Source organism: Pundamilia nyererei, unplaced genomic scaffold (genome assembly GCF_000239375.1).
Source record: "Pundamilia nyererei isolate P.nyererei 1_Seehausen unplaced genomic scaffold, PunNye1.0 scaffold00350, whole genome shotgun sequence".
NCBI classification, from domain to species: Eukaryota; Metazoa; Chordata; class Actinopteri; order Cichliformes; family Cichlidae; genus Pundamilia; species Pundamilia nyererei.
In genome coordinates this window covers 101337-116412 of record NW_005187751.1, presented here as the reverse complement: position 1 = coordinate 116412, position 15076 = coordinate 101337, and the positions used below count along the sequence as shown (strand labels likewise).

Genomic DNA, 15076 nt, shown 5'->3' with positions numbered 1-15076 from the left:
CGCTCGCCCTCGGGCACCCTCCCCGGGCCTGGCTCCAGGGCGGGGCCCCGGTAACCCTATCCCGGGCAGGGTAAACTGTTCCCTCGGTATCCTTTTCATAGGGGTCTTCTGAATCGCTCTTTGTCTGGTCCCTCACCAGTTATGTGTGTGCATGTTAAAAAATTTTATCAAGCCCCAAATAGTTTTGTCTCTCTTTACTCATGCATACAAAATTAGGTACATGCTTATTTATAGATAACTTTTTAAATGCTGGATTGCAAAATAATGTCAAACTTGTGGCAGTGGAGCTTTAGCTTTTTGGAAGCCTTTTTTCCTGCTGTTTCTGTGTTGTGTTGTGTTCAGACCCGGAGATCATTTAGAAGCTTAATTGATGCTTCAAACTGGAGAAAATTGATGGAAAATTCATAACAAACAAGACCTGTAAGCAGAATAGATAATGTGAGTGGCATCTGTAAAATCTGAGTTCTTCCATAGTGACAAGTTGCTCTTTTCAGCTCTTCAGCTTTATGTGAAAGCATAGTAGCCAGAATTGATTTTCTTTGTGTCTACTACACCAAGAATTGAAGTATGATGTGACCGGTATGTATACGTTTTCCTGAAACAAGAGACTTACACAGCCTTGTGGATGTGCAGTGGCTTGAACTCTTCTAAAAGTCAAGGATCACACCCACCCTGACCTTTTCCACTTTTTGTTTCAGGGCACCATCTCTGAGCCAGGGCTCGGGCTGCTGTCATGGTGGAACAGCTAGCACTGAGTCTTTAACGCTAGCTGTTCAAACATCATAGCTGATCTGAGGCTCGAGGGACCCTCGGCAAAGGTCGCTGAACCCCACTGTTTTGGTGCCTGTTTCCACCCATGTGGCATCCGTGTGATGGAGAACCAGTTCTTCCTTGGTGCCTTTTGAGCAGTAGTCCTTTCTGTGTCACATGCAGAATGTGGGATAATTTAAAAGGGACGAGACAGTTTGTATGGAAGCACTGACTTTATGCAAGAATATTATTTACCATTTAATGTAATTAAGTTCAAATGTTTCAGGCAGGGGGGAGAAATAAGTGTGACCCTACTGTATATATAAACTGCATCCAGCGGCAAAATCAAAAATAATATGTCACCAGCATTGCATGTTGTAAAAGATGTTATTTTTATTTGACATACCTCCACCTCCAGGATCTGCTGCACACATCCTCAGTGTGTGCTAACCCCCCACCCCTTTCTGTTTTTCCCCCCCACAATAAAAGTCGAAATGAGAGCTAGCTGCTCTGTGGATTTTTCATTCTGTGTGATTATAGAAAGTATATCAGAAAGGATTAGTGAGCAGCCTTTAAATCCTTCAGTGTAATGGGCAGTGAAGGACACAGTCAGATCTGCCCTCTGCACACTTAATGTCAGTCTAGACACACAGATGTGTTTATTGTGCAATCAGTGGGCTGTTTCATGTGACAACTGCATGGTTGATGTTGTGAAACAAGGACAGTCTGCGCTGGAAAGGGAGCAGCAGAAATGTTACATATGAACTAAGTCAGCATTTGAATAAGTAGCGTTATGTAGGGTACTAAATAATGTGAACACGAGCTCATTTTTGCATCCTGACTCTGTCAGCAGTCATCAGTATAAATCTATAAATGCAAAGCCGTCAGTAGCAGCGCATAAACGACATACACGGTGAAACCAGCCTTCACCACACGAGGCTGGCATGGAAGTCAAGGAATGAGGGAAGTCATTTTCTCTCCCACACACAGTCACATCACGGCATCGGAATCTCCGCCAGCTGCGCAGACTCACCAGCACCCCCCCCCCCCCCCCTACACTCGCCCCGCCTCTCTCTTCGTCACATCAGGGTTTTCCGTCGATCTGCGCGGATTTGGCTTATTTATTTAATTACTCGTTATATAATACGCACTGACTTAAAACACACGCACTCACTCCCTGACCGTCCTCAGCCTACTAACGGAACAGATGCAGTAAGTATCATTTCTGGGAATGCATACGTGTGTAAGTGCCAGCAGAGAGGGTGTGTGTGTCAGTGTGTCTTTGTGCTTGGATCGGGACGTACTGTATTCTTTGCACACCTGATTGACAGTCAGAGCTGGATCAGAAAAAGACAGGCTTGATGTGTGTTTTCCTGATTGTGTGGAGGATCGGTCGCCTTCCGTCGTCTCTCTGACTGTTGACGAAGCTACTTTTCACTCTGCTTTTGTTCCAACTTACACAGAGCACACAGAGCGCTTTATCCGCTTATTTTTCTCAGAAATTGCACACTTGCAGGTGTGAGTCGAGGAAAATGTTTCTTTATGCTATGAAAAACGAAAACAAAGGAAACGACAGTTTATCCGGTTGTAAAGTGTATAATAGTGGATTCTCTGAGGACAGACTCCGCAATCAGTCAGGCCTTTCCATCTAAATTCTTTTTGCTTGATTCATTTTGTCATTCAGATGTTCTCCAGCTGTTGCATGTGGGTAAAAGTGAAAACTGTCGCTTCATTTCTTTCCCCCCTCTGTGATAAACACCTTAAAAGTCACCTATCATTCACGCCGAGAGCTGCTTTTCTTTAAATTTAATTTAATTTATTTATTTGCATGCAGACTGCCATATCAGGTGCTAGTATAAGTGGGCCTTCTAGTTAGTCCTCTGGGATTACACTGACGTCACGAACGCGCCACTCTCCGCGGACTTCTGCAGCTGTTTTGACGTCACGTAGCGTGCCTGCATCATCAGATGAGTGGGCGTAAAGAAAAATACACCCTACACACACACACACACACACACACATACACACACGCTATATCCTACCCAGCTTATATGAAATATAGACTATGATGTTAGTTTTCAGGACCATGTTATTAGTTTTAGTTGAGTAAAATTGATACATTGATTGGAAGTGGAATTCAGGTAGCTGTAAGTTTAATATTATCAATATTTGCAAAGAGGCAATCCCAAAATGAGTTTATGCACTTATCCAAACACAGAAACAGCTAAATAATGCTTTTAGTGACTCTTCTTAATCTGAAAGGAAGAACTGAACTTTAACTGTGTCATCATGTGCCATGTCTTAGGACCTCTGCTAAGGATTTAAAAATGTGAGGTGTTGGCATCCAGTTGCATTGCTCATCTTATTAATCTGTCAGTGACAAATCTCCCAGCTTTGTGAATCATTATGTGCATGGAGGGCTGCAGATTTATAGTGTATGTATTGTTAATTAACGCGATTTACACTACTCGCTTGCACAATAACTCTTCTCCTTCAGCGAACTTCATCTATCTATATGAAGACATACATTTGGATCTAGTTCTTTGAATTGTTTGTGGTTTTTGGCTTCAACCATCAGGCCAAAATATGACAGCTCCTTGATCTCCCTGGTCTCTCTTGCTCTCTGTTTCCTCACAGCTAGTTCTCCTAACAGACCTGAGGCAACAGCGCTGACCTGAATTTCCCCCAGACCTGTTTCCCAAACTGAGGCGGGCCCCTCTGAGCATACGGGCTAACAGATACACAGGAAGACAGACAGCAGTGTCAGCAGCTACATCTACAACATCCCCCCACCCCTAAATCGTCCTCTTCTTTATCACGTCTGACATGGCGGACCCCAGTCTCACATCGCCCTCTGGGACCTCTCTGCGTTCCCCCAGCAGCTCTGTCACCCTGTCCTTCCCCTTCTTGAGCGAGAGGAGCCGGGTGTGGGAGGAAGGAAGGGAGCAGCCCCTGCCGCGAGAACTGCCCAGCCCACTGCCGACCAAACGCACCCGCACATACTCTGCGTACGTATCATTAGATTATTTACAAAGCAGTGAGAGATGAAAAGTTCTCATGCACTTGCATCTTACTTCAATGTTTCCATCTCTTACTTTTTAAAAAAAAAATGCTTGGCTTACATTTAAGAGAATAATCAGAACCAGAATCAGAGAGACTTTATTTATCCCCAAGAGGCAATTAAGATACTGCTTTAACTTAAGTATGCTTAAGTTAAAGGTATATAAAATAGTTTAATGTAGTTCCACCTTGACTCAATACAGCAGCAACATTAAACTATCTGATCCAACACTGACCGACAGGTTACCCCAGGTTGCTGAGTACTTTTACCTGCTACAGAGTAATTTTAAATTGCAGTATTGTTACTCAGAATGTGTGAAGGACTGACACATCGTGGGACGATTGTGCCTCAGCAGATTAGTGCTCCCGTCTCTGCTGTCGTTGCGCCGTGACGTTGTGAGGCAGTGTGTGTGGGAGCAGATTTCATCAGCACTTCATCTGCTTTTCTCACCTCCTTGTTAAATGCTTCTCTCTGTTATCCCACGCCTGCATTTGTCAGGCTGAAAGAGTGTGACCCATTAAATGTATCACATAAGCATTGTTCCAGACTGCTTTTTGTCTTGTTTGTTTACTCTCCGCTGGAGGAACAGAACAGCTTTTGGACTATAAAAAGCCTATTTTATTGTTGATGTAAGCGATTTCATTGTCTTCCTCTTTCTGTCCACAGCACTGTGCGCGCTCACTCAGGTCCAGTTTTTAAAGGAGTATGTAAGAACTTCTCCAGGTCACAAGGTCACGGTTTCATCCAACCTTCCCACGGCGGTGAAGACATCTTTGTTCACATCTCAGAGTGAGTGGAAACAAAGTTGAACGCACAGCAGACTAATATGTTGTGTTAGCTGAATAAAAAATAGCGGATCTGCAGTGTCAACTGCACAGGAAGGACAGGAAGAACTGAGCAAACATCTCTGTACTTATTTTCAAATCCAAAGCATTTTTCTCTCTCACTTTATTACTTCTCTTACTCTGAATCCAGGAAAAGCTCATCTGTAGTGATTTTTTAAAATTATTTTTTGACAAGCAATGTGACAAATGTTAGTAAAGACTCTGCAAACTGGTGCAAACTGATTATGCAGGATGATCCTGTTACCCTGGGGCTGTCTTTCAATTTTCTTTCTATGAACGGATGTCTGGACCTTGTTGTGTAAAGGGAACAATTCCTTTAAAGAGAGCAGTCTTACATTTTGGAGAGGATTGAGTTGCTTGGATGAGGCGTTTTACTACTCTCATGTCTGTTTGTGAGAGTGGAAGGAGGAGGCATGTAGCTTTCTCTGTCAGTACACATAAATGTAAAAACAACAGCCACTGTTTTAAATCTTTTTAAGTTAATTGGTAGCTCAGAGGAGACGAGAGATCGATGTTAGGCTCTGAATGGAGGGGAAAGAGCTGCTTTCTCCTCTGTGTGCTCTAGCACCACACTTCATCATGTGAATGGTTTTGGTATTTTCCCAAATGTCAGCCTATCCCTGTAAGTCGCTGCTTCTTTGGTTCATTGTGCCGTGTGGAGGAAATTTAGACAGAATAGTTAAAATAGAAGAGGCTTCAAATGCTCGTGATTTTCAAACAGGTTCTCACATGTTGTGTGAATAACGCGAAAAAGTTAAAAACAGATTTTCTGTTGTAATTTTTACATAAGCGGATTGTTAATTGTTGATGGCGCCTCCTGTACAGCTAGGGAATAATCATTTGACCCCCTGCTGATTTTTGAATTTCCTAACTCACAAAAAAGTGATTTGCATGTGACTGTGTGAAATAAGTCTTTGATCCACTACAAACCTGCAAGAATTCTGGCTCTCACAGATTGGCTGTGCACCTATGTGGCACACAGCTTACAATCAGTCAGTTACACATGTTTATGATCCAAACTCATTATGCACATGTACCACATCTGTTGACAGTTTCTCCCATTCCAACCTCTCCACTATGATACTCAAAACCAAAGGCTGACCAAGGGACATCAGGGACGAGACAGTAGACCTGCAAAAGAATGGAATAGACTAAAAGACCTTGGTCAGAAGGAGACACCTGTCTACATGATTACTGGGAAATGGAAGAAATATAATATCAGTCGCCCTCGATCTGGAGCTTCATGCATGATCTTGCCTTATGGCAGCGTGGACCACAGTAACCAAGAACACGCTGCAATGGACTGAAATCTTGCAAGTCCCTCTGCTCAAGAAGTTTTACAGTTTTACAATGAACACCTAAATAACTCAGAGAAGGATTAGAAGAAAGGATTATGGTTAGGTGAAAGCAAAATCTAGCTCCATGATGGGTCAAGTTTTGGACCCATGGTGGGTCTCGAACTTGACCCGCATGGACAAAGAGAAATATTGAGTATAAGTCAAAGAACACCACCCCCAAAGCCAAGCACAAAGGTGGAGACATTATGCTTTGAGGCTATTTTTCTGCTAAGGGTACAGGACAGGTTCAGTTTGTTCAGGAACTAATAGATGTGGCAATGTACTGCAATCCTCCCTCCCTCAGGCCGAACACTGATGGGTCGTGGATGGGTCTTCTAACATGACACTGACCCAAAACATACCAACAAAGGAGAGGCTAAAGAAGAAACACATTAAGGTCATGGAGTGGCCAAACTAGTCTCCAGACTTCAGTCTGATAGAAAATCTGTGTCAGGGCTCTGTGTGCGGGCAGGTGGAGATGTGGATCCAAGTGCAGGACTCTCAGATGGAAATATAACTGAAAACCACAGCTTTATTGCTGGCACCAACAAAACAGAAACCAAACATGAAAACACTAACTGGAACACAAAGGCAGGATCTGAGGGTACGATGCGACACTGGGTTGAGGACAACACAGGGCTAATATACACAGGGTGGTAATCAGGGAATGGGTAACAGAAGGGAGACACAGCTGGGGGAGATCAGGGCTAACGAGACGGGGGAGCTAAGCTGCACACACTAACATAAGACAAAGACTTTCACAATAAGACAGGAAACAAGGAACCACTAAACAAAGATGCAGACACGACACAGAGACAGACTAGACACTGAACAGAAACTGCAATACACATGAGAACCCAAAACCTAAGAACTGATCCCTCACCAAGAATAACTGAAACAGATCTATAATGATAATAATAATAATGATAATAAACAAAGCACCAGAACATCAGAAAATAATCCATAATGCAAAAATAGACCAAAATATAAGAAACTCAAAATGCTGGGTCAACACTGACCCAGAACCGTGACAATCTGTGGAGGGAGCTGGTGATTTAAGTTGCCAAGCAACAGCAAAGAAAACTAAAATATTTCTGTAAAGAGTAACATAGGAGTAGTAGTAAAGAGAAGTAGCAAATCCCTCATGAGATGTGTGCAAACCTGGTGACCGACTATAATAAACTGTGCTAACCAACAAAGATTTCCCCACCACATGCTAGGTCATGTTTTGCTTGAGGATCAAATACTCATTATTACTCAATGACATGCAAATCATTTGATAACTTTCATGTAACCTGTTCTTTTTTTCTGGATTTCTTTTGTTGCTTCGTTTTCCATTGAATCTACCATATAAATTAGAGACTTTGTTTTTTGTAAGCAAGCAAACTTACAAATTCCGGCGTGGATCAAATAATTGTTTCCCTCACTCTGTGTTCCTGTCAGCTTTTATCCTCATTGCAAAGCAAAACGCTCTAATTCTGTTTCATTGTCCTGAATTTTCTACGTTTTAGCATCGAGGGGGAATACGTCCCAGTCGAGGGAGATGAAGTCACATACAAAGTATGCCGGGTCCCACCCAAAAACCTGAAGGTGCAGGCGGTGGAGGTGAAGATCACACACCTCAAGCCAGGAACGAAACATGAGACCTGGTCTGGGCAGATCATCAGCTCGTAGGGAGAGAGCTGTGGGCCTGTTGGGCTGCACTGGACTGGATTTGGTGTGCGCTGAAAGAGGTGCTCTGGGACTGACACTTTTTTTTAAAGGTTATCCTTTCACAGAAAACATGCCTGGTGTTAATAAGAGTCAATAATGAAGTTGTTTTTGTGTCTACCCTACAGAGCTGACATGTCCTGTTCAAAAGTGTCCACTGCTCTCATGAATTTTGTTTGGGATTGTAAACTGACCTGTGAGAGCTTTGAAAGGATGGGTCTGTAAAGGATGAAAAAGTAGAAAATACATCATGCTGTTATATTATTCTGAAAACTGACATAAGTGAGGAGTAAACTGGGCAGAGAAAGTTGAACAACAGGCTGGATTCGGTTTTACTTCCCCTGATAGCAGCTCACCAAAGTTTCAGGGATCACATGTCTGGGTCAGATCACTTATCACAACATACTCACATGTCCAACTTTGAACAGATGAGTAGGAACTTTGTATTCAATGTGTTAAAATATTTAAAAAATAGTATTAAGTCTGAAAAGATCTAAAGAAGTTAAAACTGGTTTAGCATTAAAAACCCACAAAAACAAAATCCCTACAAATCTTACAGTAACTACTTCCATATTTGCACCCATGACAGGACCTCCTTTTTGTTTCAGATCACCATTTTAAGACACACAACTGAGAGGGAAATGTTCTTCTGTGTTATTGTCAATGTTAGAGTAAACTTTTAAATGTTGTCTGTTGTGATGGGAGACCGAGGCAGACAAGATCAAACATTAACATTTCAAAAATATGAAATATATACAGGTTACTGCAAGCGTTTCCTTTAAGAATAACCACCTTTTACTGTATTGTCTTGTTTGTGGTCACTTCATTTTATCGTTCGCTTGTTGGTTTGTTTGTGCGTCTGTATGTCAGGCTGCTTTGTTTTTCAAATAATGCAGTTAAAAGTTGCACTTAAGAAACTTTCAATACGAAAACTGCAGCGGTACTCGAGACATTTGTCTTAGTTTGTTTTTAAAAAAATCCTTTCGTCAAAGGATCTGGAGCCATGGATTACTTGTGTGTACATTTTGTTTTCTGTTCATAGAAACATATATATGTGTGTGTGATTTACTGAGTCATTGTGATTGTGAACTGCCAATGCGTTCTCATCCCAGAGCGTCAAATCCTGCTGTTCTCTCAGATGCGGCTTGTGTTGCCAAATTATGCATAAGATGTCCTTTGATGTCTGGACCTCAACACACTGCCTGTGGCATTTGTGCACGCTGCAAGTTAATGGTCCTCTTTTAAAGTCCACATGAGGAGGTTGCAGGGAAGGTGGTGCTGCAACTCAGAAGATAGTTTGCCAGGATTCATTTGTTTGCTTCCTGTTTGAGAGCTTAACACTTTGAAATGTTGTTTCCTTGGTTTTTTCTGGCTGATTTTAGTTTTCAGGCCTAATTATTTCACCACTTTCCTTTCGCTGTACTAACTAACAAATGCAAAAATGTAAAAATAAATCCTGAAAGATGGGGAAAAATGTGATCCCAAAGGGTTTTTGTTACACACCTAATGTCTAAACCTAAAAGGCCACCGTGTGTGTGCCAGTGGCTTTACCAAAACGGGAGTATTAGACGCCATGAGAACGAGAACGGGCTGCAACCAACTTGACTGCAGAGTTGCAGAGCTGGGTGCCAATAGTGCATATTGTCATATTGTTGTTCTTCAGGTTGAAAACTGTACTGTAAATCATTTTATGCGTTCCACTGAGTCTCTGTCTTTCTGTCAGTGTCACTGCCTGATTTTTTTAGTTTTTTCATTGTGAAATTTTACTTCATTAATTGGTGTTTTTGTCTTTCTGTAGACGAGCCACCGTTGTGGTAATCCTAGTCATCACTTCTACTGAGCCTTGAAAGAACATTAAAGCAGGTTATGATTCACTTGACTCTTGGAAGGTGTGTTTATTTTGAAAAATGCTTGACCACTGCAACTCAGGCAGCTTGTGTGGTAGACGGCTTGCAGAGGAAATGGCTGTTTCTTGTGGATGTAGCTGCTGGAGAGTCTTGTTTTAAACTGTTAAGATGTTAATATGTATAAGAAATAAGCACTGATAAAAAAAATCACATAAGTAAACAAGGAAAAAGGTGATTTTTCTTTCCCTTAAACAGTTTATTAGAGACTGATTAATTTTGCTTCTAACACAATAGAAGTTCTCTTTGAGACCATTTTAAATGTAAGTATGTGCTGTATGAGTAACAAGCCTCTATGGTAACTATTTCATGCACAGTTAGTTACATGAAATATAATATTCAATGGTTTAATGGGTTTTTAATTAGAAAAGAAATTATTAAGGTTTGTTTAAGATATATTCAATATAAAACTAAGTATTAACAAGTACAACCTGATATTATAATCCATCCAGTGGACAGTCAGCCAGTGCAGTGATGATGTTTGCAGCTTGATTGGTGGATAGGACAACTTGAACATGTCCAGTCAGTGGGGGGAAAGCGTGGTGGTCAGGGTGGAAGGCAGGATGTGGATCATGTGCAGGAATAGGGGCTTATCACACCATAATCAGCTGACAACAGTCAAAGAAGTTGACAACAAAGAAGGAGGAAGCGAGAAAAAGAGCTGCAACAAAAAGCATGAATAAAATGACAATCTTGCAGCTCTAAGTCAGAGGCCATCTAGTGACTGGGTATAGAAAGACAGGTAAAAGGCTGTTTACTGAAGAGCCACCGTCCCAATCTGGCTTTGTTTCTGGCTTCAGTCTCCAATTCAACCACAGAGAGGTGGAGCTGGACTTTTTGTCTCTGCAGTGTTAGCACACCCAGGAAAGGAATCGTGACAAGATTACAGAGAAAGTTTTTGTCAGCCTGAAGTGCTTCACATGTAAAATAGCTGAGAAAAACACCAACACCAACAGAGAGCTCTGACTGGAGAAACAAGTAGACAAGTGATTCCTGCACACTTTGATTTTCAATAAAGAGTTACTGGAAAACACATTGAGGTCCTTAGACAACATATCACACTGAACACAAAATGAATAAACATTTAATACAGTTCATTTTCATCCATATGTTACCAATCTTACAGTCAGTTTACAGGCTCATATCCAGATGTGCATGTCAGTCTACACGACCCCTGTAGTCTTTCAGGTTGAAGGAGTGCTTACAGTCAGAAACAGATATGTTCCATATATGACTTACTAAAATCCACATATTCGCATCAATGATCCATGAAGTACGATGATTTTTTTCAAACCAATAACAGATGTGACTGAAAAATGATGCCAACACATTTTAAATATCATTAAAAGGCATTTTTGAAACACTTTAACCTCCTAAGACCCGAACTCTTCCACAGCATGCATTTTTAATTTCTCTTTGATATTTGGGCTGATTGGGACCCGATGAATGTAAAAACAAAGAATTACCAGATTTTATTTTTTTTTTACCTTATTTTTGTTTTTAAGAAAAATAAGAGCCACATATGAGGATATTCGTTTAAAATTTCGACAGAACAGTAGCAGCATAATGTCCTCGTAAGTGGATATCAGGCCCTTGTAGAGCAAAATTGAGTATTTTGGTCTAAATAACCCAAAATGTGATGTCCACATATGTGGACACCAGGCGGTTAAAGAGGACCTATTATGCTTGTACATGAATGAACACCTCAAGCTTCAGACTGCTCTAAAACCTTAGTTTCACTGAGTTTTTTCCAATATCGGCTCCATCTACTGATATCCTCAGAACCCAATTCTCTCCTGTTGTTCTCAAACCTTTGGTTTAGGACAAGCAGCCAATCAGAAGAAAGCTTGCATAAGAGGAGAGGAGCTAAAGTGGCTTGTTTCAGACAGAGGACGATCTGCAGCAAGGCTCAATGTAGGATAAATAAAGACTAGTTTGATCAGCATGAGTCAAAGAATAAATATAAACAGCTGGAAATGAGCCTGAATGTTCCATTTTAAGCAGCTGTTGATAATGTCGTACAACTGGAAAACCATCAGCAGATGCAGTCACGTGTATCACATGCAGGCAAAAGCCCAGCTTGTAAGAAAAAGTTTCCATATTGAGCCACATAAGTATACAGTGACAGTAGCTTAATTCACTGATTACAGTAAAGAATCTTTAGAAACTTCCCTTGGATGTGATTTCTAAAGCTTTGAGAAGCAGAATGAGAAATGGCAGCAAGCTTCTTTCTGTTAAAGAAGTTAAAACAAAAATCCAATGTTCCTGTGATCACATGGTAAAACAGTCAAACACGTACAGTTCAGACATTAGAAACATCTGGAATGATTCCTCTGTATCCTCGACTTGAGATCTAAGAAAGGCCCTTAATTCCAATCTCGTTTTCATAGAAAATCCCATAAATCACCTGTTTAATGTCAGTCTCTCACACTGCTCGCCTCCATCAGCAGAGTTAAAAAACAATACATTGGCAAAAATTATGTCAGCATTAGTGCAAGTCTTACATTTTTAAAAAACTGCATCAAGTGTTACAATCTCTCAAAGTGAACGTGATAACACGTCACAGTAACGTGACTCTCCGGTCAGAGCACCTCTCCGGTCAGAGCACATCTCCGGGCACAGTCCTCCGCACATGTAACACTTCCCTCGTCAACGTCCCTTCTTTAAAAAAAAGAAAAAAAGAACTGCGACTTTCCGAACAGGTGTAGCTCATTCACCCCGCTTCAGTCCATTTAAATTTAGTAGAAATATTAAAAACATGGAGAGATCGGTATTGGTACCTTTCATCAGTTTAAAACAGCCTGAGCTCGCCAGCAGACGGCCACAGACTCGTGTTCAGACGGGGCTTGAGGAGAAAGGGGGCAGTTCGGGACATCAGGACTCATGTGGTAAAGCGTCAAAGAAAAGCTCCCGACAGAGCCGAGCTGTGTCCTCTGGAGAGTAGACCGTGAAGCCGATGGTCCGTGGGTCGTTGAAAATTTCATAGTCGTTTCCTCCCTGCAGAGAGAAAAGAAAAACCATTAGATTAGTGCCGCCTGGTTTGGCTTGTTTTGTTCTCTCTGAGCAAAACAAACCATAAAAAACAGATAAAGCTTCATTTGGCTGAGGCCTGATTATTCTGGGACCTTTGGACTGAGATTGCAAAACAACTGAATGGACACTTAACAAGCAGGAGTCTTTCCAGGGTTTCCCAGAAGTGCAGTTGTTTCTCTTCACATCTACACCCTTTTACATCCTCATAGAAAAACTAAGTTATACGTCTCCACGTTATTTCTGTCAAATATGGTAAAAATGAATTTTGATCAAAACTTATCAAACTGATTCAAAGAGAGATTTTGGTCCAAATCAACATGATAGCATCAGACAGTTGCTGAAAATTTGTCAGATGGTACGAGGGATGAACATAGTCAGATAGGCTGATGTGTTTAAATGATGCTCATTGGTACACACACCATTACACCACCAGCCGCTTGAACCACTGTCATAAGGCAGGATGGATTTCATGCTGTTTACAACAAATCTTCTGCTTCTGTAGCCCGCTTGATATTTTCTATTTTTCTGTGTAAACGCTCACGTTAGGCCATCTGACATCAACAACGACGGCACGTTCAAAGTCACTTCTTCCCCATTCTGACCTGTACCTAATGAAGTGGCCAGTACATGTAGAATCTAATGCTATTAATCCAGGAAGTCACTTTGTCAAATTTCTGCACTTCTTCTAGATATGCAATTGCTCATAAATGAAAACATCTAGGAAAAACATAAACAGGCTTACTGAAACTGCAAAACTCCTTGGTGCCAATTAAACATCTCATGTAAAAGTGAAAGCAAGTCAGCTTTAAACCTTTAGACCAGCATTCTTTCTAACGGCCAGAAGGGGGAGGACTTCTCTGTTAGCTAAAACAAGTCGGACTGGATAGAAATCATAAACACTTCCCTAGGAAGTTATAGTTTCAAGTCATTTTTAATAGAATAAACATTCATTTTATAAATTATTGTCATCATAGGAAAACAAGAGGTACAACAAGGCCTTACTTAGAGAGTGGTTACACTGTGGCTGATGAGTTGTGACCATGTGAAGAGTTTTTCACAATTGTCTTCAACATGCCAAAGCACAAAATATGAAAAATGAAAGCCTGACTGGCCAATCAATGAGCTATTTCACAATCACATACAGTTGGGGTGTTGTAATCTCCAGAACATTCCTGCTTTTTAACCGTTTATGACTGAACTTACATCTGAGGTCTCATTGCCAAAAAAGTAGATGGCATCCAAGCCTTCCCTCTCCAGCACCTCTAAACAGAGTCTCTTGTCCCAGCCCTCTGGGAAAATGTCAAAGCTGATGAGGCCACCTAAGAGGAGATAATGACAAGAAACATGGCTGTCATTATAATGACTCAGACTTTAAATGTACACTGTGTGTTTCGCGAATGATAGCTTCAAAGAATAGCTTGTATTATAAAGTAAAAAAAAAATCCTTTTGGCTTCTTACTGACAACATACAGCAGTGTTTTTCTAGGAACTTTGTTGGCAGAGGAAACAGCATACTAGGAAAAGGAATGTGTCCCCAAAACACACTTGTGTACGTCAATCTTTGTCGAAACAGCGCTGAGCACTTTTCTGTGTTTAAAGAGTCACAGAAAAGGGAGCAGAGATATTATCATGGCTGCAGGGTGATTTATGTTGCAGCTCAAGTTTTTTTTAAAACTCTAAATGTAACAGCAGAAGCTCTGTCGTTGCTCTGTGCTGACTTGAATGACCCCGGTGACATTTAAACTGTGAAATGTGGGTGAAACATCTCGCTCGGAGGCCTTTAGCAGGACCTCTTTCTCTCATCCTTCCCCCATCATACCTTACATTTTTTTGCCGTCTTGTCTTTCAGTTAAAGCCTTTAGAGCTCAAAAACAACAACAAAAGCCGAGAAGCTTCCAACCAATTAGAGCGCTACTTCCCTCACACACCCTCCACACGCCTCTGTCCTAAACACCTTCAACCTCAGACTTTAAACACGGCATTTCTTCAGTCACATCTGTAATCAACCCACCCCAACCCTCGACATGCATTCTTCACTCTCATCAACTGCCCCCAGATGACTGCTGACACTGCACAGATGTACACACCTGACCTTTATCAAAACTTACTCAACCGCTTCAGCTAAATAGTTATACATCCACCTCTTAATCGCCTTCCTCATATAAACAGAGCCCTCTTTAAACTACAGGCATTATTTAATTGAAGAACACACAGGGTGTTGTTTACCTCGTGTCAAAGGTTTGTGTGCAGAGTGTCCCTTACATTCTGTACTCTCAATGCAGATTGGATAGAGTGTCACTCAGTTATATAACTCCTATCGCAGAGATCAGCTTATATCAGCAGCCATTCGCAAGAAGATAAACTCTGAGCAAAACAAACTAATAAATCACCACCGCTGCACATCCTCTGGATTGACTGACCTGTTTCTTTAGGTGT

The 15076-nt window shown here is 41.3% G+C and overlaps 3 protein-coding genes across 3 annotated transcripts in view; 2 read left to right on the top strand and 1 right to left on the bottom strand.

Annotated features, from left to right (window-relative positions):
- polr3h (polymerase (RNA) III (DNA directed) polypeptide H) overlaps positions 1-1250 on the top strand; it is a 9571-nt gene extending 8321 nt beyond the window's left edge. Inside the window, exon 6 of the mRNA XM_005752246.1 lies at positions 699-1250. Coding sequence (XP_005752303.1) covers positions 699-749 — 51 coding nt within the window. The 3' untranslated portion in view covers positions 750-1250. The remainder of the gene's footprint in view (positions 1-698) is intronic.
- Positions 1251-1817: 567 nt separating this feature from the next.
- Positions 1818-9284, top strand: csdc2b (cold shock domain containing C2, RNA binding b). The gene is made up of 4 exons (XM_005752248.1): positions 1818-1962; positions 3388-3758; positions 4478-4600; positions 7505-9284. The coding sequence occupies exons 2-4, from the start codon at positions 3577-3579 to the stop codon at positions 7665-7667; spliced, it is 468 nt and encodes a 155-aa protein (XP_005752305.1). The 5' UTR covers positions 1818-1962; positions 3388-3576; the 3' UTR covers positions 7668-9284.
- Positions 9285-11225: 1941 nt separating this feature from the next.
- Positions 11226-15076, bottom strand: part of pmm1 (phosphomannomutase 1) — a 10297-nt gene continuing 6446 nt past the window's right edge. The window contains exons 7-8 of the mRNA XM_005752249.1: positions 13844-13959; positions 11226-12604 (exon numbers count right to left, since the gene is read on the bottom strand). Of these exons, the coding sequence (XP_005752306.1) occupies positions 12482-12604; positions 13844-13959 (239 nt within the window). The 3' untranslated portion in view covers positions 11226-12481. The remainder of the gene's footprint in view (positions 12605-13843; positions 13960-15076) is intronic.

Bases quoted from the DNA above. Each gene is read 5' to 3' on its own strand.
- csdc2b (XM_005752248.1), top strand. From the start codon at position 3,577: ATGGCGGACCCCAGTCTCACATCGCCCTCTGGGACCTCTCTGCGTTCC. The intron at 3,759-4,477 runs GTACGTATCATT...TTCTGTCCACAG, and splicing joins CGCACCCGCACATACTCTGC to CACTGTGCGCGCTCACTCAG. The intron at 4,601-7,504 runs GTGAGTGGAAAC...TCTACGTTTTAG, and splicing joins ATCTTTGTTCACATCTCAGA to CATCGAGGGGGAATACGTCC.